The sequence below is a fragment of the Canis lupus genome, chromosome 25, assembly GCF_011100685.1.
Source record: "Canis lupus familiaris isolate Mischka breed German Shepherd chromosome 25, alternate assembly UU_Cfam_GSD_1.0, whole genome shotgun sequence".
NCBI lineage: Eukaryota > Metazoa > Chordata > Mammalia > Carnivora > Canidae > Canis > Canis lupus.
Window position 1 is genome coordinate 8,887,739 of NC_049246.1, and position 26,184 is coordinate 8,913,922.

Here is a 26,184-nt window from a genome sequence, read left to right on the forward strand (position 1 = left end):
TTGCATTGTTCAAGTTATTTCCTAGAGTGCTTTTATGTCATGTTCAATTTTCTATATTGCCATGATAGCATTTGCTACTGGTTACTAAATAAGACATTATTTATCCTTACAACATCAGAACATTCACTGACATGATTCTTAAAAACTACAAAAAATAGTTCAGAGGATTCCCTTCTCCAAAGTGCAGTATGGTAAAGTTATTAGTACCAACCATCTCTGGTACACATCATCTTAGACTACAACCACCCCCAGATTATATGCTCATTGAGATACTAAATTAAAGCTTAAAAGAGCTTAGCCACTCAGCTTAATAGCAACCAACGGGGAGAAAGCCCAATAAAAAGGCAATCAACGGACAGCGTAAAAACTGCAGACAGGGGCAGCCCCGGTGGCGCAGCGGTTTAGTGCCGCCTTCAGCCCAGGGTGTGATCCTGGAGACCCAGGATCAAGTCCCACGTTAGGCTCCCTGCATGGAGCCTGCTTCTCCCTCTGCCTGTGTCTCTGCCTCTCTCTCTCTGAGAATAAATAAATAAATCTTAAAAAAAAAAAAAAACTGCGGACAGTATAGAATTACATACATGTGGTGGCATATATATAGCAAGAAATATTAGGTCATTCCTGTATATTTCCAGATAGCATTTAATAATTTTTAAATGCCATCAATTTTTTAACTCAAAAATAAAGGGGGAAAAAAGAACAGCTTTCCCTTGGCCCTGTATTCAAGGACACCAGTCAAACCCCATTTTGTTTTCTAGAGATTTCTGCCTTCCATCTTCCTGCTGTGCATGGTACAGCATCAATCCTCTGGACAAAGAGGTGTGTTAAGGATGCCCCCCTTGAACATTTCCACATTGTTTTTAAGATTGTTTCCAGAGAATATGTGAAGGAAATGAAATAGGACCTTAAAGTGAAAAGAAAATCCCCCTCTCCCTCTGAGGTAGGAATAAAAACATTGTTCTCACCTGATGGAAGAGAGGGCTGTGTGTCACAGGGATTCCCAACCCGCTAAAGCACATGCCTAGGACCATATCGTCGGGAGCATCATTGCTGTAGCAGCGACATTTACTGGCAAGAAGTCTCCTAATTGCTTCTCTGCTGAAGACCATTCTAATGGGAAGCCAGGCAGAGCAAAGGGTTAGAGTAAGCAGCATCTCAAGACCTTTAATCTACATAAAGAAATATAGTTCAGAGGATACATTCCTGGTAAAGATGTTAATAGTTATTCTGGGGAAGTGTTCTGTGCTTTCTGTGAAAGGAAAATTTACTTTGAAGAAGTGTTTACTATCTAATAGGTAATTTTATTTTTTTGCATATTTCTTACAAATGAATACTATACAATGTTCTATACAATGTTCTTTTCCTAACATGTCAATGGAAAATTAGAATAGTTCTTTAGTTTTCACACTCTTAGTGAGATCAATAACAACATCCACCAACAATCCCAGCACGTAGATGGGCCCAGGTAAACCTCACTCATACAGGTGATGACTGACATTGAAATCAAATCTAACTGAAACCACTGTGCATTGTCCAAGTGATTCCAGTCTACAGAAGCTTACTTAGGTGATTTTCAGAAAGAAAAAGGAGACAGAGAGAAGGAGAGACTGGTCTACCTCAAACAGTACTATGATGATACTTGACCTGGTATGTTCGGTACTTTCTTGTGGAACTCATGCATGGTCCTGCCTTTCTGTACCCTCCTCAGATTTGCAAGAGGCTAGAAATTTTAAAACAGTATTTTTCAGACTCCCTTGCCAGCTAAGACCTGGTTTCAATCTGACAATGAGAGGCACTACACTGGGCGAAGCCATCTACTTCTGGCTCTGGTGGTCTCTGGCAGAGGCAGAAGATGGTGGGCAGCAGAGTGTTAATGGCAGAAACACAGTAGCAGTGGAGAGCCAGTCCTGTGACTGCCTCAAATGCAGTGTGGTGTCCTAACAGCATGAGCAGCCACAGCAACCCACATGAATGGGCTCCAGGATACAGCCTTTGCTTTGCTCTTCCATCCTTTGGGGCAGTAGTAGCTTTCTAGAATTACCAAGCTCTAGGTAGAGCCACCTGCACCGTTTTATTCCTTAGGCCCTTTCCAACACTTTTTGTACCAAGTACCTGCAATAAATCCTCTTTTTAAAAGGCATATTGGTCCTAAAATATAGGACCATTCTGGCCCTATGGCAGTAATGGATTTTCTCATATTATGAATAATCCAATAGCCGATAGGGCTAAAAGGACTAATATGGTTCACAAATTCATCCCCAATAAGCCATGACTTCCTTGAAGGCAAAACTGTCTACAGTTTATCCACATGTTCCCAGAGCCAAATGCAGGGCCTTGCATACAGCAAGCACTCACTAGAATTTGATGCATCAAATAAGTGAGAATTAAGCTGCCTTTATAAAGATCGTCTTCCTGTGGGGGGAAGGAGTTCTATATATAGTGTGAAGGAAAACGGGACAAAGACCTTGAGTACAATCCCTGATGCAAAATGTTGGTTCCACACTCAGCTGGGCTCAGGTCAGTGTAGTTTAACGTTAGTGGGCAAGTGCTGGCAGGATAACCACACACATGGCAGTTGCTCTGCCCTGGCTAAGATGCCAGAGGACAGGATGAAACAAGACCAGACAAGAGGAAAAAGAAGCTCTTTATTTAAGCTGATATAAGAGAATGGTTCTGTACCAAAAGAAGAAACAGTTCTTATGAACTGTCCCAAAAGGAAACCTGCACATTTGAAAACTCACCAGAAATCCTCTTTCTCTCAGAGTCTCAGTGCCTCCCAGCAACTGGATAGCACCTTTGTGCTGAGTCAAAATCTGGCTCATCTACCTGACCCCAGGAAAAGGATCTATGTAAGGGGACAGGAGACAGACACTGCCCTTGCCACATCCATCTGATACTACAGGGGAATTTCCTAAGTATATTGCAGTTGACCTTGAACAATGCAGTGTGAAGGGCCAGCCCCATGTGCAATTTAAAATCTGATGCTGAAAAAAAAAATCTGATGCTAACTTTTGACTCCCCTAAAAGTTACCTACCAATAGCCTACTCTTGGCCTTACTGATAACATACTCAGTTAACACACTGTATGTTACATGTATTATAAACTGTATTCCTACCAATAAAGTGAAGTATGGAAAAGAAAGTATTATTAAGAAAATCATAAGGAAGAGAAAATACATTTATAGTACTGTATTTATCGGAAAAAAAAAAAAACCCGCATGTAAGCCAACCTACCCAATTCAAACCCAACTGTTCAAGGGCTGCTGTACTTGTATTTCAGAGCTGTAATCTTGTTTATCTTGAACTAAATTTAAATAAAAAGAGTTTACTTTTTTTTTTTCTTTTGTCACCATGTAATAGAATGAGAAAGAAAGGGAAAGCCCATTCTTTTATTTTGGCCCACTCTCTAAAAAGTTAGCCTTATAGGAAGATAAAATGGAAGCATAAAATCTTTATTAGTAATTTTTTTCTGTTTTTCCATACACAGAACAGTCTTACATCAGTTATGCACACAGAATAAATATACAAGAGCCTCTAATAACACCTGGTTATAACTATGCTGATGAGTTATTTCAAAATGAAGAGTTGTCCCACAAAATGGAAGACGGTTTTTTTACTAGACACATCATGGTATGTCTGTTCGTATGCCAACTTTTAAATATTAAAAAGATGTTGAGAGGCTCTAAGTGATTTCTTTTAATATACAACACACCAATTTTAAGCAGAAGAAAGACTGAAACGGGAGACTGGAGCTTGCCTAAGGCCATGCATGCGGATCAAGAGCACATACAGAAGATAAACTGCATCAGAAACATGCCCACTAAAAGGAAAGAAAGAAAGAAAGAAAGAAAGAAAGAAAGAAAGAAAGAAAGAAAGAAAGAAAGAAAGAAAGAAAGAAAGAAAAAGAAAGAAGAAAGAAAAAGGAAGAAAGGAAGAAGACTAAGAATGTCAAGAAAGAAAAAGTAGAAAGGAGCACCGGACGCACTTAAGACCTTCCTCACACAGTACTCCCTTCCCCTAAAGGGGGAATGCTCCCTCCTCACGTCCTCCCTTCTCAACTCCCTTCTCCCTCACCCTTCCTCCCTTCCTCCTTCCTCCCTCCCCTCCCTCCCTCCCCCCTCCCCCCTCCCCTACCACCCCCCCGCCCCCCTCTTCCTTCCCTCCACTTCCCTCCCCTTCCCTCCCCTTCCCTTCCCCTTCCCTCCCCCTCCCTCCTCCTCCCTCCCTCCCTCCCTCCCCCCTCCCTCCCTCCTCCTCCCTCCCTCCCCCCCCCCCCCTCACTCCTCCCTCCTCACAAAGAAACAAAGAAACAAAGAAAGATGCCCACTGCTTTTGGTCTTCCAGAAGATGAGCAAGCCAGGGCTCTCTCTAGAGAACACTGCCTTCAGCCTCTTCCAAAGAGGCTGCCAGAGAGAATAATAATGACATCCAGAGACAGAGGTAAGTATTGCAAAAAGGAAAGCAGTTATTGAATAAACTATCTGCAGACACCCAAATATCCAAGGAGGAAGCAAAGAAGTGAACACCAGACAACTGGCTTCAAATAATGCAAAGGTCTCATTTTCCAAACAATACAGAGTACCTACATGTAAAGCACTATGGAGTCTATACTCCCAATTCAGCTCTGCTTAGTGGGGCTTAAGAGAGATGGTTCAAGGCAAGGCTTTACAAAAACTTAACTTGACTGTGAACCAGAGAGAACACAAACACATTTCATACTACAACCATTTATATGTGCTGTGTGTATAAAACTGAAACAAAATTTCACAATACATATCCTTGCTACATGTGATACACTATGATATATCTATTTTATTCTATTCCATTTTATATGTTATCATTTTTAAATGATGGTCATGATCCATTCATAGATTTTATAAGCCATTAATTGATCCTGGCTTGCTGTTTACAAAAAAAAAAATCATAAGTCTACTGAGAAATCATTTAACATTGTGTCTGCAACTTTTTTCAAAGGTTGATATGAGATGATCTCATGATGAATGTTTCTGCATCTTTGTAAAAATGCTATTAAAAACAAAACATTATACTGGTCATTAGTTATATACAGATCAAGTCTGTGTTCATGCATTTGTTTATTCATTTATTCATTGTATCTTGTAAAAAATGAGTCTCTATGCTAGGAAGTGAGGATATAATGAGAAATGAGACACAGGTGCTGCCTTCAAATAATTCATAATTTAGGTGGAAAGTAGAAAGGTAAATAGGCAATTAAATGATAATGGTTTGCATAATATGCTACGAAAGTACATTTGAAAGGCATCAAACCCAGATTTGAGAAGCAAGACTAGGCCAACGGCTTCCAGGAATAAATGATAGCTATATTATGTCCAAAAAAAGAGAAGGATGAGCAGGGTGACAAGGACAGAAAGTTGGGGAGGGGACACAGTTCTATGTAGAGACCAGTAGATGCCAGTCTTGGAGGAAGAGAAAAGAAGAAATGCCTCTGAGGAGCTGAAGTAAGTTCAGGAACTCTTTAAGATGACAGTGCACACAAACGAGGCTAGAAAAGTAAAACAGCATCTGCCAAGGTCATGAGAGGCCTGGTAAGTCCAAATGAGGAATTTGGACTTTATCCTAAAGGTAACAGGAGGTTATAAAAGAATGCAAAAGACTTTCATTTCCCATGGTAATACCAAAAAAAACAAAAAAAAATCAAATAAAATTAAAATCACATTAACCTATGGAATTATTGAAGAGATGGATGGTATGAAATCCGGAAGAACTAATTTCTAGAGAGAGGAATCCTTCTCAGGTGGGCAGCAAGCAGTGGCAACTTCAGGGACAAGGTGGGTCAAAGGGCAGGAGGAAGGAGACCAGCTAGAGACATCGGCCCCATGGCAGTGGCCTCAGCAGCATCTAAGCAGGCTGTGGACCTGGCAAACTGACAGTGATTAAAATGAGGCCTGTTCCCAGACCAGCATGACTCCTGTTGGAATCTGAATCCCACTGTGGCAGGAGCACATGTGGGAGAGGTGGTGTGACCCAGACTAGACCTGGAGAAGTGGGGACAGAAGTGGTATTTAGGAGACAAAAGTGACTAGATTGACTGCAAGGTCCTGGGGGATAAGGAGGAGAAACATAAAGCAGACTCACAGGTCTCTGGGGCAGGAACTTGTGACTGCATGTCTTCCCTGAGGTGAGACTACCAGAAAAACACTAAATCAGGGGTCAGAGTCAGAAGATGAGGTCAGGATGGAGTGCTGGGTCTCATGTTCTGTAACTCACCCCAGTGAACACGGCCTCTGGTAGGTGGAGGTAGGAGTCCAGAGGTCAGAAGAGAGTTGTAGTCTGGGGATAGAAGTTTGGGGGCTTTCAGCATAGTCGTAGGGGTGGATAAGATCACAAAGGAGAATACAGATCAAGAAAAGAAGAGACACTGGAGAAGATGCCTGGAAAACACAGTCATTTAAGGGATAGGAAAAGGAAACTGAGAAGGAATAATGGGAACGGCAGGAATACACAAGGATAGGACACTGTTCTGGAAAGCAAGAGAAAGGAGCATTTCAAGGAGTAAGCAGTCACCTTTGTCAAAGGCTGCTGAGAAAAACTGGAATTGAGCCACTGGATTTGGCTCCATGGACACCGCCAGAGACCCCAGCAGGATAGTTTAGGTGGAAGGCCAAGTGTGGGGGCCAGATGGAAGTGTGGGCTGGGGAAGCAGAAAAGATGAGTTCTTAAGATGATCTGAGGGGGAGAAGAAGGAGGGTGTGGTGGCAGGAAGGAGTTTTAAGATGGGAAAACTGGAGGCAGTAGAAAGTCCATGGTAGGCAAGGTAGAAAGAAGTTGAACGTATAAAAGGCTAAAGATGCTGTCTTTAGCCACCACAGGCCTAGGAAAGGGATCAGTGACTCTCATGCAGGGTATTTGCTGATCTGGCCTAGCCTGATCATAGGGAAGGAAGGAGCTCCCATGGCTTTTGTTTGCATCCCCTATTCCTGCACTCACTAGGCTTGTGGAGTGAATGAGCAACCAACTGGAGTGATGAGACAATACTGGCTAGGCGAGGTCAAGTGCCACTTCAGGCATCACAGGCCAGTCTCAGAAATAACACTGAAATCCAACAGGCAAGGAAGACAACAAAATAGTTTTCTTGACACAAGTCACTTCTGTGTTAAAAGTATACAAACACCCATGTGCTACAAAATATATAAACCCATATTCAAATAAGATCCCTTTCAAAGGTAAGGAGTTCTTACTCAACAGATACCATGCCCTGATCCAAAAACAACACCAGAGCCTTACCCACTGAAAACAAAATGCATTACCATAAGGCGGCACATAGCTTGCAAGCCTTTTTTTTTTTCTTTTTTTTTAAATGAAGAGATCAGTACTCCATAGCCTTTCCCTTTGGTGTCTTATCAAAGGCCTACATGGACACCCATCCCTGTTGCTAATGAGGTCAGGTAGAGGCATGGCACTGCTCAAAAAGATTAGTATTCCTGCCCAGGCTTAGTTATCACTAGGAAAGAGCCACATCCAAGCTATATTAACCCCTGAATTAGCTAGACCAAACCAGAACATCTGGAACATGATTCTTGAGGTCCTGCAGCAGGAACCATTATGCTCTAGGGGATTACCAAGTAAGAATACCAAGTCCCGACCCTTCAGAGGTTTATACACCAGTGCCAAGAATGTTGCTTTGGCACAGAGTGGGCATGCAACAAATACCTGTTGATGAACTTTAAATCACTATAATTGATACCAAGTCTAAACTTCTATACGACTCTTCCTAAATGTGATTTATTAGCACTAGATGATTTGAAAGTCTAATGGCTTATTTTCTGGCAATAAAATCTATATCCAAATTTCTTTTCCATTTAAACAATCAAAAATAATTGGCTACCTAGAAGCAATCATTCCTATAGGAACATTTCTACCAAGTACCTTGACACCCATTTATATTTCTTCATGGTGTGAAATAGTCTTTACCATGGATTTTTTTTTTTTTGTATTTAGTAAATTTAATGTTTGTTCACTTTCCTGTTAAAGAAACAACTGCCATTTACAGAGCACTTAGGTATCAAGACAGATCCCACCACCACAGACCCAGCCCTACATCATGGAAACAGAAATTAATGTTGAAAGTATCTGCAGAAAACTATGGTCATAGTTACCCTCCTCCTCCCGTGATGTAGCTGTAGCCGCCAGTGCCCAGGCCGTAGCCGTACCGCTCTCCCAGAAACACCGGTTCACTGGAGTCGTAACAGCTAAGCAAGTGCTGGAGTCTGGAGATGCTAAATTCCAAAGGGAACATAAGCAATAAGGACTTAATTCAAAATCTCTTTTCATGGTAAATAGTCTGTGATTCTTACATCCCACTGGTTATTCCATATGTATAATTGTCTGTATACAGATATACTGATAGTATAATACTTTACTGAAATCACTTAGAAATGAAATTTAAGTGATTTACAGAAGAAATGCATTTTTTAAAAAAAGGAAAGAAAAATTGATGGAAGCTGTATATTCCCAGAAACAGGAGAAAAACTAAAAAACGTGGGGCTTACTCCTCAATTTTATTTTTTTAAGGTTTTATTCATTCATTCATTCATTCGAGACAGAGAGAGAGAGAGGCAGAGACACAGGCAGAGGGAGAAGCAGGCTCCATGCAGGGAGCCCAATGTGGGACTCAAATCCGGGACTCCAGGATCACATCCTGGGCTGAAGGCAGATGCTCAACTGCTCATCCACCCAGGTGCCCCCAGGCTGAGTTTTAAAAAGCTCCTGCCAGAACACAGCTGCCTAGGTTGGGTGAACAGGGTGGCAGATTAATGAAGTAAAGGTGGCCAGTGTACCAGTCCTGTTTCCCAGTGAGTGTGAACTAACTGCCACATCTTTTCAGGTGTACTTGGTGTAGGAGTGCTAACAACACTGACTCCATCTTTGGCCCTCCATCTCGCCCTCACCTGTAGTGCACAAGTGGCGCCACTTTAGATACCTACCCTGAGACAGCACCGCCATGCCCTGAGGGATGAAGGGCTGGAGAGTGGCACAGAATGGCTACATATTACTGTCCTGACCTATCAACTGACCATCAATCACTAAGTTACCCTAAATAAAACTATGTAAGCAGAATGGAGTGGCTTGCTTCCTTTTTCGGTATTAAAGTGCCCTCTCAGTCTTGGAAGATACTTTATTGACCCTCCTGCACCTACTAATGCTTGAAGTAGTGGGCAGGATACCAACAATGAAACAAGCCATAGGTGAAACAGCCAAGCCGGGGGAAGCCCATGGTCCATGCACGGGAAATCCCAGGCTGGCTAGCCACGACCCTGTGGGGAGACTTGGCCATGTATTTTGAGCACTTCAGGCCAGTGTGTGAATATGGAGATGCCCTAAAAATGCCTGAGATCGTGGAGAAGCAAATGGGCCAAGAAGCGGTGGCAGCTTGAGTGTTATGACTGTGGGATGCTGGAGGAGGTGGTATTATTGTAAATGGACTCCTAAGATGTCAAAAATGGCCTAGGCCACTGCTCAACCTGCCTTGTGACCAAGACTGTATACTGCAGGCATGGGTGAGACCTGCAGGCACTTAAAACCTGGCTTAACAAGGACACTCCCTCCCCTCCATTGCACTGGACCCCTGTGGAAGAACCGAGGATGGAACATACCATTTACACCCAGTATTTTGGTGGCCCAAATGAAGAATTACTTTTCTCTTACATCAATGTTCGTATCTCACAGTCAGCCCCAAGGGCAGGGTATCAGACTTTAGTATCTGTTCTTGTCCGTGTGGCTAAACAGCCCACTGCTATGATAGCCACTATAGTAGCCAACTTACACAAAACTGAAAGGTAAATAGATTGAAAAATAGGGAAAAATAAAGGATCCCCTCAATGATGAAGTGGTGGAAAAGAAGCCTATCAAGATCTTGTAAACAATGGTAGCAAGATCTAATATTGTCTGGGACCCCAAGAGAAAATATAGACAACTCAGTTGGGTCTTGCTAAGCCTCTAGAAGGCATTGCCTAAGGGAAAGCAGTTTACTTCCTTGAAAGCTCTAAAAAGCCAGGTGTGTTGTCAAGGGCCCCTCTGCTAATGGCAGAATTTCAGGGGTGGATACCACCTACCCCTAGAGACAGGAGTTAGGCCAGTGTTGCCCTCTCATGCATGCAGGAGGGGCCAACCAGAGGGCCCTATATGGAATTAATCATTTATTGATCTTGCACTAACCAACAGACTGTACTAGCTCTAACAATCACTGGCTGAATGCACACTTGTCTACAGAAACACCTTAAATTTTTTGGGAGAAATAAAGGCAAAAATGGTAGTAAAAGGCCTTAGAAATATTAATGCCAAATGTGAGTTGAATGTAAGTTCACATCCAGAGGGTTTGGCTGAAGCTGTGGCAACAACAAAATGAGAAATCAATTATAGTTATTTATAGAAGTTCAATAAGAATATGGTTCTTGTAACAGGACATCACTGAAACGGTGGTTATATTATCAAGGCTGTGACTGGAAGGTCCTATTTAAGAGACCTGCATAGATTCTGATATGGCCAGACAGCTTTAAGGAACTAAGATTGGTTTTAGGGAGCCAAGGAAGCCCCTTGGAAAAAAATCAGCCTGGTCCCTTGCTTACAGGCTTCCTCAGAGCCTTACCAGGAGATTAAGGAAGATCATTTCCTGTCAGTCTCAGGAACCACAGGTATTTGGGGGAACTCGAAGAAGAGAGGAAGTAACCAAACTAAACAGATTGCAGGTGAGTCTGATGGGAGGTATTTGGCTTGGCTTGCAGTCTCCAAAGGCTGTTAAAGGCTCAATCTGAAATTCCTTATGAGAAGTCCCAGTAAAGCAGATTTAAAAAGAACCTAATGACCAGCTGCTATTCTTACTGCATTTATGTAAATAATTGGGCTTAAAAATAATAATTAAGGCAAGCTTGTTAAAATTGGACTTGTTTTACAAATAGCTTAATCTTGTTTTTGGCGGCAAGGGGTGCTGAAGGGGAGGCGGGCAGGGAGAAGCAAAGGGGAAATGGAGAGAGAATCTCAAGCAGACTCCACATTTTGAATCAAAATCAAGAGTTAGATGCTTAACCAACCATCTGAGCCACCCAGGTGCCCCACAAACAAGTTAATCTGAATTTGGCTACCTTTGTAGAAATGAAGGTTATTTTAGGGGCACCTGGGTGGCTCAATAGGTTAAAGTGGCTGCTGTTGGCTCAAGTCATAATCCTGGAGTCCAGCCCTGCATCAGGGTCCCTGCTGGATGGGCAGCCTGCTTCTCCCTCTCCAGTGCTTGTGTTCTCCTGCTCTCTCCCTCTCTCTCAAATAAATAAAAATCTTTAAAAAAATGAGTATGATTTTAGAGAGAAAAAAATTCTTTCAGTAATTTGTCTTAATGGGTGTTAGATTCTAGTTCTGATTATCTTTGAATGCTGATTGTTTACCTCTAAAACTAGGCTGGACCCTGCATTCTTTTGGTTTCCTTGCATATATGGCTTATTTTCTACCTGACAGATTGCACACTATAGGCCTGACTTTGAAAGCCCACCAGCAGGACGACCTCCTGAAATGAGAACCGCTCTTCAAATGAACTTACCTAATTGCCCTTGTTATAAAATAGAAAAAGATGCTAAGACTATATGCAAATATATCCAAAATAATGGCTCCATAAACGATGGGGGCTCAACTTAGTACTAACAGAATCTCTGCAGTTTGATGCAAGGCAGTTTCATTCCTCAAATCTTGATCTGCACCCCTTTTCAGCAGGAAGTAGTTAGACTGGTCATCACCCCTACCCCCTCAAGAATGAGAAATCCTGAAAAATCAAGGAGTAGTACTGGTTAAGCTCCTATATTGTTGCTGGCACCAGGATACAAGTCACCTCCTGCTGTCTGGTACTAAGGTCACTGTGAAAGAATGGTGTGCAAAGATTAGGCCATAAAGATGTCAAGGGTGGAGAGAGTAGGAGTGCTGACAACACTGACTCCATTTTGAGGACTTCACCTTGTTCCCCCCTCTAGTGCACAGATGGTACCACTTAAGATAATTACTCATGACCTCCCCACCATGTCCCTCACTCCATAAGAGCAGGGGAAAGGTCCAGACAGAGGCTGAGAATAGGGGTAGAGAATAAGAGCATGTTTCAGCCTGGATCATCTGTCCATCAGCCTCTCAGTAAGTTACCCTAGGAATAAAACTGTGACTGGTTTGAAGAAGCTTGCTTCATTTTTGGTTTTATAGTACCTTCTCAGTCTGGAGAATACATTACTGACCCTCTGCCACTTTCTAACACTTAGTATCTTTTAATTTTTAATGGATTCCAAAAGGAATTTTTTCAAGATTTTAGAGAGAGTGCACAAGTGAGCACATGGGGAGTCGGGAGGGGGACAGAGGGAGAGGGAAAGAGAAACTTTTAGTAGACTCTGGGCTGAGTGCAGAGCATGACTCAGGGCTCGATCCCATGACTCTGAGATCATGACTTGAGCTGAAACCAAGAGTCAGGCACTTAACAGACTGTGCCACCCAGTTTACCCCCACAAATGGAATATTTGAGGTACAAATGAGATCCACGTCAGGCACATGGCTGGCAGGTGGGGAATGGGAATTTAGGCAGTGAGGATTTCCAGGAAACCTTCCAATTATTGCATACAGCCATGCACAGTTTTCTCCTGAGTAAGGGCACATGAGTTGTCTTTTTATGTCTATTTATACCTCTGGAACCCATACTTCTTTGTTATATGTCAACGAGATAGCTTACAAAGGGCAATGAGAATATCCAGGAGCTAGTCAAAAACACCTACAACTACAGCTGCCATAAGGATGAAGGAAGAAAAAGACTTCACAGGAAAATAAAACATAGAAATATTTTTCAAGGGTGAGACAAAGGTTGATGTTGAAAATGCTAGTTTTTCCATGTTTGAAGAACTTGTATCACTTACAAATGCATTATAAAGTCCTTCCACTGTGTGTTCTAAACTAGAGCTTGCCAGGTCTCCACAAAAATCCTCAATTCTCTAATGATATTAATCAGTGTTCCCTGAAAAGAGTTGTTTCTTGGTCAATTTTGGATTCTTTTTAATTGGTTAAATAAATTTCAATCTTTCTCAAGCCTGATGAGCACCATGCATGTGCAAGAGGTGGAGATAGCAAGCACCTCTCTAAATCGTTAATCATAAATTCTTCTGTTCTAGAATTTCACTTTCCTCTTTTGGGGGATAGGTAGAGTCTTAAGGAGTCAAAGTGGAGATGTATGAAGTAGAGAAGAAAGAGGACACCATTCCAATCCACATTCATGCAACTTACACAAATACCCCAGCTAATAAGCCTAAAAATTAAAATGAAGAAAATAAATTTAATGCATGAAAATATCACTTAAAAATGTGGTGCTGAGAGTTTATAAGTTTGTTAAACATGTTTATATCTGCCTAGAGGTCAAGGCCTCTGGCAATGTAGATAATTTCTGAGTGACCAGAAAAACGTTATCTTTGAAACTGTCATATTTTAGGCACACAAGGTAAACATTCTAGGCACCTAGTTTGGAATCTATCTTCAGAAAGTCAGCTAATAACTTGGCAGGGGGAGGTAAGAAAGTGTACAGATACCCAGTAAGACAGCATTCGGCTATGGAAAATATATTCTTAAAGATTTCTAAGGAAACTGTGACTTTTGGCTAGTAAAAGTCTGTAGGTAAAAATACAACACCACCACCACCAAAAGACAAACAAAAAACCTCAAAGACCTCTGGGGCAAATTTAAAATTTACATCACGTTCTTGACCTGAGAAGAAATGAAAAGTATTTCTCTTCCTTCTGCATACTATAAAAATGTCGATTCAGCCCCCAACTTGTAATTCCTGAGGTTAAAATAACTGGTACTTAATATCTCATCTGGGTTTCTTTTCCTTATAACGTCAATCACTTCCCTACTCACAATATCATTTTAAAGCTGGAGAATCATAAACTGGGTCTGACAACCATCATATGGTTCATTTTGGTAAAAACTAGAAATGTGAATAAAGCAGTCCAATTCTGTCCAAGCAGACTGGCTGTTCACCCAGGAAAGGAACTCTATTTAACAATATGTTACCATTTCAGACAATTTTGAGGCACAGAAATGAAGAAAAACAATATGGCAACACTAAAGATTATGTGCTATCAAAATTATATTAACACAGCTTAGTGTTGCATATAGATTTTTAACTGCATAATACTGATCTGTGTGTGTGTGTGTGTGTGTGTGTGTGTGTGTGTGTGTGGTGGGCACATAATGTTATCTAAGTTTCAGGTGTACAACTTAGTGAGGTGACAAGTTTACACATGATGTTACGCTCACCACAAGTATAGCTACCATCAGTCTCATGACATTGCTATTACAATATCATTGATGGTATTCCTTATGTTCTCCTTTTTATTCCCAAGACTTACTCATTCCATAACTGGAAGTCTGTGTCCCCCCGTCCCCCGTCACTTCCCTTCTCTCTGGCAATCATCAGTTTTCCGTATTTATATTCTGATTCTGCTGTTTATTCTTTTTTAATATTCTGTTCATTAGTGGAATCATAAGTCAAACTGAGAAAGAGTTATTTCACTTAACACCCTCCAGGTCCATCCATGTTGTCACAAATGGCAAAATCTTTCTTTCATAGCTAAAGTAATATTTCACTGTATGTATGTGTGTGGGATAGGTAGGTAGGTAGGTAGGTAGGTAGGTAGATAGATAGGTAGGTAGGTAGATAGGTAGGTAGGTAGGTAGGTAGATAGATAGATAGATAGATAGATAGATAGATACCACCTCTTTATCTATCGATGGACACTTGGGTTGCTTCCATGTCTTGGCTATTGCAGATAATGTTGCAATAAACATAGAGGTGTATATATCTTTTCAAATTAGTGTTTTCCTTTTCCTCGAGTAATTACCCAATAATGGAATTATCAGATCCTATGTTATTCCTACTTTTAACTTTTTGAGGAACCTCCATACTATTTTCCACAGGGGCTATACCAGTTTGCATTAGCACTAGCAGTGCAGGAGGGTTCCTTTTTAGCCATATCCTTGCCAACACTTCTTTTTTCTTGCATTTGACTTTAGCCATTCTGACAGGTGTGTAGTGATATCTCATTGTAGTTTTGGTTTTGACTTCCCTCAAAATTATTGATATTGAGCATCTTTCCATGTCCTTGTTGGCCATCTGTAGGTCTTCTCTGGAGAAATGTCTATTCAGATGTTTTGCCCATTTTTAATGGGATTATTTTTGGTACTGTAGGAGTTCTTTATATATCTTGGATATTAACTTTATATATCTTGTTGGATATGTCATTTGCAAATATCTTCTCCCATTCAGTAGGTTGTCTTTTTGCTTTGTTGATGGTTTCCTTCATTGTGCAAAACTTTCCATTTCAACGTAGTCCCAATAGTTTATTTTTACTTTTGTTTTCCTTGTCTTAGGAGACATACCTAGAAAAAATGTTACTATGGTTGATGTCAGAGAAATTATTGCCTGTGCCTCTATAGATTTTTATGGTTTCAGGTTTCACATTTAGGTCTTTAATTCATTTTGAGTTCATTTTTGTGTAGGGTATTAGGAAACAGTCCATTTTCCTGGTTTTAAATGTAGCTGTTCAGTTTTCCCAGGATCATTTATTAAAAAGACTATCTTTTCCCCATTGTATATTCTTTCCTCCTTTGTCATAGATTGACCATATTAATGGGGGTTTATTTCTGGGATCTCTAACCTTTTCCACTGATCTATGTGTCAGTCTTTGCATCAGTACCATACAGTTTTGACTACTACAGCTTTGTAGTATATCTTGAAATCTGAAATTCTGGTACCTCCAGCTTGTTCTTTTTTTTTTTTTTTAAGATTTTATTTTTTTATTTATTTAATAGAAAGTGAGAGAGAGAGAGAGAGAGAGAGAGAGAGAATATGAGTGGGTAAAGGGGCAGGGGAGAGAGAGAAGCCAACTCCCTGCTGAGCAGGGAGCCTGATGTGAGGCTCGATCCCAGGACCCTGGGATCATGACCTGAACTGAACACAGATGCTTAACTGACTGAGCCACCCAAGTGCCCCTAGCTTTTTTTTCTTTTCTTTTTTTTTTATCAGCATTGCTTTGGCTACTGTGGTTCTATATAAATTATAGGATTATTCTAATTTTAAGAAAAATGCTGCTGATATTTTGATAGGGATTGCATTGAATCTGTAGATTGCTTTGGGTAACAGGACACTTTGACAATATTCTGATCCATGAGGATGGAATAACTTTCCATTTGTTTGTGTTATCTTCAAATTCTTTCATCAGTGTTTTCTTGTTTTCAGAGTACAGGTCTTTGACCTCTTTGGTTAAGTTAATTCCTAGGTATTTTATTCTTTTTGGTGAAATTTTAAGTTCTGTATTCTTAATTTCTCTTTCTGTGATGTTGTTGTTAGTGTATAGAAACACTACCAATTCCTGGGTATCAATTTTGAATCTTGCAACTTTAGTGAATTCATTTATTTTAGTAGGGTTTTTTTTTGGCGGAATATTTAGGTTTGTCTATGTATAATATCATGTCATCTACAAATAGTGACAGTTGAACTTCTTTACCAATATGGATGCCTCTTATTTCTTGTCTGACTGCTGTGACTAGTACTATGATGAATAAAAGTAGCAAAGAGTGGACCATTCTTGTGTTGTTTCTGATCTTAGGGGAAAAGCTCTGTTTTTCATCATTTGAGGATTATCTGTGTGTTTTTCATTTATGGCCTTTATTATGTTTGGGTTTAGAAGAAACATACTTCTTTTGTTGAGAGTTTTTTCATGAATGGAATCTTGTCAAATACTTTTTATGCAGCTATTGAGATGATTATATTATTTATCTTTTGCCTTGTTAGAATAATGATTTTTTAAAAATCCAGATGAAATTCTACTCTAATCTACTATGGATTTTGTTTTTTAACATTTTATTAGGAAATAACATCAAGATTACAGAAAAATTCCAGGGATGCCTGGGTAGCTCAGCAGTTGAGCATCTGCCTTTGGCTCAGGGCATTTTCCTGGAGTCCAGGGATGGAGTCCCACATCGGGCTCCCTGCATGGAGCCTGCTTCTTCCTCTGCCTATGTCTCTGCCTCTCTCTGTGTGTCTCTCAAGAATAAATAAATAAAATCTTAAAAAAAAAAAAAAAAAGATGATAGGGCAGCCCAGGTGGCTCAGTGGTTTAGCACTGCCTTCGGTCCAGGGCCTGATCCTGGAGATCCGGGATCAAGTCCCACGTCAGGCTCCCTGCATGGAGCCTGCTTCTCCCTTCAGGGATGTCTCCTGTGTGTGTTGAGTGTGCCCTATTGTTTGGCTAGGCTGCTTTTGCCTTCAGACCAGTTGTCTGCAGTTGCTCTCTTTGTTGCGGCAGGATTTGGCCCCTGTGTTGTTAATGGGCTAGTCTGGGACTGCCGTGGGGATGAGCTGGGTAAGACCATCTATTCACCAGAGATGCATTAGTATCGGACTGCAGGGCATTCTCCCTGCATCGTCCACTGAGAAGCTGTTGGTGGGTGGGGCCCAAAGTCAGACCATATGTCTGCCCCCAGGTTACTGCTGGAGCTGCAGTAGAACTGGTGTGTGTGGTTATCTTACCCTCTCCCAGGGGCAGGAGTCACCCCAGAGTGACCCCCCTTCCTGGGGATGCCTGCACATTTCCAGGCTTGTGGCACCATTCTGGATGCATTCTTGCTGAAGGCTGGTTGGAGGGGATGGGGTGTATAGCGTCAGCAAGCTTTGCCCCAATTTGCTGCGGAAGGAGATCTGGTGCTGCTTTAGAGAACTCCTGCCAAGGCCTGGTTGAAGGGGGCAGTCTGCAGAAAAGTATAGGGGTGGGGGAAAAGGGGGCAGGGCTGGGAAGGTGGCAGATGGTTAGCAAACTACATGGAGAGTGTTAGCACTGTGCTGATTGCTACACATGTCCATGTAGGCTAGGGGGTGGGGGAGGGAAATGGTGCCTGCTAGCTCTTTTGTTCTTGGAGAAGTCTCCTAAAGAACCCTGCCCTTCCAGCATATATTCTGAGATAATAAACAAAACTCCTTTCCCTATACCCCAGGTTTTTAAAACTGCTGCTTCTATTCTGTATCTCAGTGGGGCTGTTATGCTATCTCTTTATGAGTGGGAACTCAAGTTTCCTGTGGCCCTCTAGCTCTCCCAGAGCTGAGCCAATGATTTTTTGAAGTTCTAGGTGTTAAGCTCCACTGATTGTAAAAACTGGTAATGTTAATCTCCTCTAGTTTTCAAAGCTAAATATTATAAGGATTTGTCTTCCCAGTGCAGGTCCTGGGAAGGTGCCCAGTGTGGGGTCTGCTTCTCTCCCTTCTCCGTACTTGTAGTGGCCCTCCCATGGACAGTTCCATAGGTCAGCCTGGTTCCTGACTGCTTCTCTGCCCTTCCTACCATTTTTTACATGGCCCCTTTATATTTAGCCATAGAGATTCTGTTCTACCAGTCTTTGGGTCATTTTCTGGATTATTTACACTAATGTAGGTGTTATGTAGGTATTTCCATGGGATGAGGTGAACTTAGGGTCCTCTTCTGCCACCTGCACATCTTATACCTTTCTATTGCTAACTCTGAGACTCTGGGCAGGTACTTTAACACCAGCAAATATCCTTGGCCCTATTAAAACGTACCCCTAGTTTAACATCCATTAATGATTGTTATCCTAATCTTTACTATGATGGTTACAAAGTGATGGCTTTTCCCACTCCATCACTATCTCCACATTTACCAGTCAGAACTTCTCATTATCCTGGAAGCAAGAGTCTACCCACTAGGGATGGAATTTTGTCCCTTTCCAAATTTATACATTGAAGCCAGAACCCCCAGTGTGGTTATATTTGGAGATGGGGACTCTAAGGAAGTAATCAAAGTTAAATAAGATCATAAGGTAGGAGGACTCTGATCCAACAGATTTAATGTCCTTCTAAGAACAGATGCCTCAGAGTTCTCTCCACAGAACACAAAGGACACAGAGATGGTGGCTGCCTTCAAACCAAGAGAAGAGGCCCTGGAAACCTACTCTACCACGACCTGGATCTTGGACCTCCCAGCATCTAGAACTGTGAGAAGAAAAAAAAAATGTCTGTTGTTTTAAACTACCCACTCTATGGTATTTAATATACCATCCTTCCCCCCATTTATTTACCTATTTTCTACTTTTTATAATCATGAACTCACTGATTCCCAATTTTAATGGTTCATAATTCATTTTTTCCCTTAATTATATGATGTTTGTCCAAGACTTGGCCATTGGGAAACCATTAAAGTTTGTTTCTTTGTCCTCCTAAACTGCACTTTTCTTTTTATACCAGAAAGTAAGGAAGTCTTAAAAAAAAAAAAAAAAAGGAATGTTCCAACTGTCTTTATATCTTCTTGCCTAAGCCTTAGAACCTGCTATTTCTCTGCATCAGTGGAGCAGCCAGCACCACAGTTCTGCTCTCTAGTTGGCCAGTGCTACGGGGATATCTGCTTGTAGTCTCCTTTAGGAGAAAGAACTAGGAAACATACAAGTGCACATACACGTACTTTAGAAATCATGAGTCTGACAAAAATTATGAGTTGTTAGAAATTTCTCTACTTCCAATCTACCCCCCCATTGACCTGTCCCAATCAATGTCCATATTTCCCTTCTTCCACAGTGAGAACCCTGGCTTCTAATCCCATTTACTCAATCCTCCAGTGTGCCTCCAGTGTACCTAAAAATCCTCAGAATGGTTTTACCACACCACTCCAAAAAATAATCAGACCAACTGAAAATTCAGGATTTGTCTGACGTTCCTTACCTCTTCCCACACCTTCTAAATACTGTCTCCCCCATTACTTGCACCAGTTGCATTTTTCCTTTGGTGTGATGATGTTTTCATTTGAAACACAGTTGAGTTCATTTGCTTCAGTTTTCTCTCTTTCCTTACTGACTTTTCTCCAGTCCTTACTGATTTTCAAATATGTAAAATATGAGCATACTTCCCCAACCCAACTAAGTTAAAAGATAAATTCAGAAGTGTCACACCATCTATCTTCTTCTCCCACCCAACCCTTCTAGAAACCAACTTCATGGTTTACTGGTTCATCTGGCCCTCACTTGTTTTTGTAAAGATAAGGAGACATAGGTATGCTTTATTTCCCTTTCATTCTCACAGAGACTGGCATACTAAATATATTGTGCACTTTGATTTCCAGGAGATACCAATAAATGAGAAAAGCATTCAATACAATTTTTCAAGGAGACAGAATTTTCATTAATTTGATCTTTTTCTCTACCTCATCATGTCTGCATGTATCTTTATTATTTCCTTCCTTGTCTTTTTTTGCATTGGCTTTGTGATTCTTTTCCAACTTTCTGAGTTGGGAATTGATTTTTTTTATTCTCTTTGGTTTGCCAAATTTTTAGCCATCCCTTTATTTTTAGGCTTTGTGAAGGACTGTTTATGTGTCTCTTATATAAAAATATAGAGTTGGGGTTTGCTTTATGAGCCAATTTGAAAAGTTCTTTGGTGAGTTAAACCCATTTGCATTTAGTGACACGACTGATATTTGATATAATACAGAAATTACTCTGGGTTTTAATTATACATAAACTGTTTACTGTATTTCTTTAGTTTTTCCTTTAAAAAATATTCCGTGTGCTGAGAAAGTTTTTCCCATTATCCTGTATTTAACTTTTTATGCCTTCTTAGGCTTTTTTTCTTATTTAACAGTATTAGATCTGTCAGCTTTACATTGTATCTTTTGAATCCATCTACTAGGTATACAATAAGCCATGATCTTATTCTACTTCCTCTTTTCTTTACTTCTAAAAATATATATAGATTTTATTTATTCATGAGAGACACACAGAGAGAGGCAGAGACACAGGCAGAGGGAGAAGCAGGATCACCACAGGGAGCCTGATGCCAGACTCCATCCCAGCACTCTGGGATCATGACGTGAGCCAAAGGCAGATGCTCAACCACTGGGCCACCCAAATGCTCCTCTTTCCATTTTTTAAAGTTGCATACTTCCTGCTTTGTCAAAACATATTACATTTATATACTATTCCTCTACCACCTCCCCGACCCTGTTTTTGCTTTACAGTTAAATCTATGTCATGTTCACCATCAGTCCTCTTGCCCAAATTTCATCTGTCTTGTTTGCATGAAGTTCTCTAATATATTCCCCAAGAAGGATGCATGCACATACTAGTCCTTTATTTCATGCTCATTCATTTTCCATAGCCTTGATACTTAAGAGAATCATAGCTACATATAAAATTTGGGATTCAGTTTTTTGAGTTTAACACATTCCTCTATTGTTTCCATACTTGTATTATTCTGAGAAGTCTGATGCGAGTCTTACTTTCTTGCTCTATAGGTTATTCCATCGTTTTGCCTCAAGACTCCGAGGAAGTTATCATCAAAATATAGTAGTTTTACCCAGCTATGTGAGGTTGAAGATCCCAAGTCAATTTTCCATGGCACCCACTAGGTAGGACCTTTCAACATACACATTAAAGTCCTCTTTTATTTCTGGTAACTTAAGTTTTATTTCTGTTCTTTTGCTTTTTCTTCAATCAGGGACTCCAATTATGCATGTGTTGGACTTCATTGCCTCTTCATTTTAACCACTTTTTTTTCTAACCTTTTTAACTACTTGACCCCATTTTCTGGATTGCTTTCCTAATTTTCAGCCATGTCCCTTATTAAATTTTTATTTGAATTTATTTACTTTAGGGTGTTTATTCATAACTCCAGATATGCATTTTCCTTTTTCTTTCTTGTTCTAGTTTCACTTTTTCCCTTTATTGGCCACTTTCTTTTTCCATTTTTTGAATTTTTTTTCTTAACTAGACTCTATGCCCAATGGAGCCCAAAGTGGGCTTGAGTTCATGACCCTGAGATCAAGATCTGAGCTGAGATCAAGAGTTAGACACTTGACCAACTGAGCCATGCAGGTGCCCCTCCATTTTTGAATTTCCTATCTGCCTCTAACTCTTGCAATTATTCAGCCTCATGACTTAGGAGTAGTCAAAGTTCATGTGATCAAGAATGATGTCAGAATCTTGCAAAGAAAAGGAGACAAGCTCAAACTAAAAAACACATTTATGACCTTATTGGTCAATTAGGTATTATTGCTGCTAAATATGAAGAAAATGTGGCAAAACTTTTAATGTAGATTACTGAAGATTGATATACAAATGAACCAAGTGTAGTGGTTACAAATGTAATAATGTTATACAAGATGTTATTATAAAAGACCCTGTTTTTGAAGGTGATTGTGCTTTGCTTAGATGTTCACAGTTATGTCTGGGGTTCACTGATCTGGAATCAGTGTCTGGATAAGTTGATTTATAGTTTTTATCAAATTTGGAAAATATTCCTTTAAATGTTTTGGGATTGAGTCCCACAGTGGGCTCTCTGCTCAGCAGGGAATCTGCTTCTCCTTCTCTCTCTGCCTTTCCCCCTACTCATGCTCTCTCTCATACTCTTTCCCTCAAATAAATAAATAAAATCTAAAAAAAAATCCCATCCAATAGATTTTTCACCTCAGACAACATAGAGCAGTTCAGTTTTGCTACACCTTCCATGTTCCTTTTTGGAATAAATGGAAGAATTATTAAGCTATAACTAACAGAGCTGGTAATTAAAATAACTAGTTAACACTGCCATTTCTGGGGCAATTTCAATCAACTAATTTTTCTTATTATGGGTTCATTTTCCTGTTGCTTTGCATGTCTGGTAACTTTTGACTGAATGCCAAACATTGTGAATCTTTTTTGGGTTATGGATATTTTTGTATTTCTAGAAATCTTGAGCTTTGTTCTTGGATGCAGACTAGTTACTTGCAAACAATTTGTTCTTTTGGGTTCTTTTAAGATTCCTTAGGCAGGACTGGATCAGTACTTACTTAGTCCAGCCTTAGCTGTTTCCCACTATTAAAGCAAAACACTTCTATATGCTCTACCCACTTATGAATCCAGGATTTCCCAGTCTGGCTAGTGAGAACAGGTACTATACTCAGCCCTGTGTGTTGGCCACCATCCCCTCTCATCATTTTGGCTGGTTCTCTCCCTAGCCTCCAGTAGTTTCCTCATGCATATGTGTACCAATCAATACTTTACTGAATACTTGAAGGGAACCCCCCACAGATCTCCAGTGTTCCCCTTCTATGCAGCTCTCCCTCTCTGGTGCTCTGTCTTATAAACTAATGGCCTCAGTCACTCCAGGATCTTGGTGTCATCTCTTCAACTCAAGGTTTGGCCAGGTTCAACCTAGGCTCCCCTTCCTCAGCAGCTATTTACATGTTCTTAAGGCAATTAGCTAAGGCTGTCATAGAACCTACTTCCTATGTTTCATATGTCTCATGGGTCATTGTCCTTTGTTCCCTAATGTCCAATCTCTTGTCTTAAAAACCCTCATTTCATGTATTTTGTCCTTTTGGGGGAGTTGTTTCAGATGTGAGGGTAAATCTATTTCCTGTTGGAAAATCTTGGCTAGAAGCAGAAGTACCAATCATAGTTTCTGAATACGAATACATGTAGAATCTAAAGCCACCCTAGGATGAGAAGGACTCCTTACCTTATTAATGTATCATCATCCACGATGACCAACCATGCTATTTTGTCATGGCTGTGATTCAAAAATTTTTCCAAAATGGCAAATGTCTTTCCACAGTGACCTAGGAAAGGCAAGAAGAAAACTTACAGTGAAATATTTTCTTTAAAATACATATATAACTCATTTTAGGGGAACCTAAGTGGTACAGGTGGTTAAGCATCTGACTTTTAGTTTCGGCTCAGGTCACGATCTCAGGGTCATGAGATTGAGCTCCACACTGGGCTCTGCACTCGGTGGGGAAACTGAGTTTCTCTCTCTCCCTCTGCCCTTCCCCACCACATTATCCCTTTCTCTCTAAAATAAATAAATAAATCTTTTTTTTTAAGTTAAAAAAATACATACTTAATTCATTTTAAAACATTTTAAAGTTTTAAAAGTAAAACCTTATGTGCGTCATGACACATGCACAAGTAGAAATTTTTAAAATTATCCTTTTACAATTTTTATAGACATAGTGAAGGGGTGGGGACTTAAGAGATCATGAAGTCTAAGCCATTTATTTCATACATGGGGAAACGGGAGGCCCAGAGAGAGAAAGGAGGTCACTTAGATAATCTGAGGTAGAACTAGGACTAGTATCTTCACTCCAAAGTTCTAAGTCTCATAGAAATTACAGAAGCCTGGCACCTTTCCTTAGATATTCTTACTCTGAAAGAACTGTTAGAACCCCAAGCACACATTAATAGGGTAACAGAACAGTAGTACAAAAGGAGGAGATTATACCTTCATTCATTTACTTTGTAAACACTTACTATTAATTTCCCATATGCCAGATATCCTGGCAAGTTCTGCTCTCAAAGCACAGTGTTCTTGGTGGCCAAGAGTTACAGCTCTTTGGATGCCAACAGATAAAGGTCAGTGCTTTAATGGAAGATGCTGGGGCCCAAGATAAGAATACAATGCTTGGAAATAGTACTCAAATCAATAAATAGTAATATACCCCTGATTTCAACAAGATATTTGCTGACACAATAGAGAACAAGCTAATATTAAACCACTCAATTTGACCTTTATTTTCATTTTTCTTGATCTCTTTATGAATTTTTAACCATTATTTGAAAGCCATCTCAAACTCCATTTGGAACAAGGTAGAATATAAATAGCAATAATAATATTAGACAAAACACCAATTAAGAAATCAAATGAGGAATACATGAATGAATGATTTTTAAAGGCAACCTAAATTGAAATCTAAAAAGCAAACTTGGGACACCTGGGTAGCTCAGCTGTTGAGGGTCTGCCTTTGGCTCAGGTCGTGATCTCGGGGTTCTGGGATCAAGTCCCACATCAGCCTCCCACAAGGAGCCTGCCTCTCCCTCTGCCTATGTCTCTGCCTTCTCTCTCTCTGTGTCTCTCATAAATAAATAAAATCTATAAAAAAAATAAAAAGCAAACAATAAAAAAACCTCAATCTAAAATCATTTTTCCAAAGCAAAAGCAATAGACAGACTCAGTAATATATTTAACCTTGTCAGAAGAATTGATAACTACAGGAATGCATATCTAATTCTACATTGTACATTATCAATCAAGGCCTTATGAGAAATGTGACCATGAATCAATCCAGATAAACTACTCGAGAGAACAAGACAATCAACTTACTACTTCTTTTTCTATTCATAAAAGAGTATGGGGAACCAGAAAACTAAAGAAAATAATGTGGTGGGAATACTAGAAAAAAATTAAGATAAAAAGCATCTGAAAGTGAAGTGGCCAAATTTCTAGTTTGTTTGTTTTTTTTAAAGATTTTTATTTATTTATTCATGAGAGACACAGAGAGAGAGGCAGAGACACAGGCAGAGGGAGAAGCAGGCTCCATGCAGGGAGCCCAATGTGGGACTTGATCCTGGGGCTCCAGGATCATTCCCTGGGCCGAAGGCAGACACTAAACTGCTGAGCCACCCGGGCTGCCTAAAGTGGCCAAATTTCTACTTCCATTTTTTTTATTTTTATTTTTTTAAGATTTTATTTATTTATTCATGAGAGACACAGACAGAGGCAGAGACATAGGCAGAGGGAGAAGCAAGCTCCCTGTGGGGAGCCTGATGCAGGACTCGATCCCAAGACTCTGGGATCACAACCTGAGCCAAAGGCACTCAACCACTGAGCCACCCAGGTGCCCCTACTTCCATTTTTTTTTAAATAAAAAATGTTTTAATTAGAAAACCTGCAATCTGAAGAGAAAAACAGGTAATTACCATCAATTACTAATTAAAATGTTAACAAAATACATGAATATCATGGAGCTTATGTCACACATAACCATGTAGAATGTGGGTAAGTGCTACTTGAGAGGTAGGTACAAAATGTGAGACCATAAGCTTCATGAGGATAGACACCATAGGCTTCATTCCTATCTTCCCTACTTCCAGGGCTTTGGCAGCTGGCAAACAGCAGTCACAGAACAATCCTGGCCGGGTAAACTACTAAAATTAAATGAGGACAACTTTTGTGTGGGAAGATAATATTAACTTTGGACACTCCATTATGGTCATAATGAATCATTAAGGTATAAAAGGATCCATTAAATAATCCTAATTGTCATGTGCTTGGTCATATCAATATGGCCTAAGAACTTAGAATCTTTTCTTAGTACTTATAAAGCAGCT

General features: G+C 40.2%; 1 protein-coding gene across 1 annotated transcript in view; it reads right to left on the bottom strand.

Moving 5' to 3' along the window:
* Positions 1-26,184, bottom strand: part of B3GLCT (beta 3-glucosyltransferase) — a 123,182-nt gene that overhangs the window by 18,455 nt on the left and 78,543 nt on the right. Inside the window, exons 13-15 of the mRNA XM_038574489.1 lie at positions 23,537-23,636; positions 8,133-8,252; positions 963-1,107 (exon numbers count right to left, since the gene is read on the bottom strand). Coding sequence (XP_038430417.1) covers positions 963-1,107; positions 8,133-8,252; positions 23,537-23,636 — 365 coding nt within the window. The remainder of the gene's footprint in view (positions 1-962; positions 1,108-8,132; positions 8,253-23,536; positions 23,637-26,184) is intronic.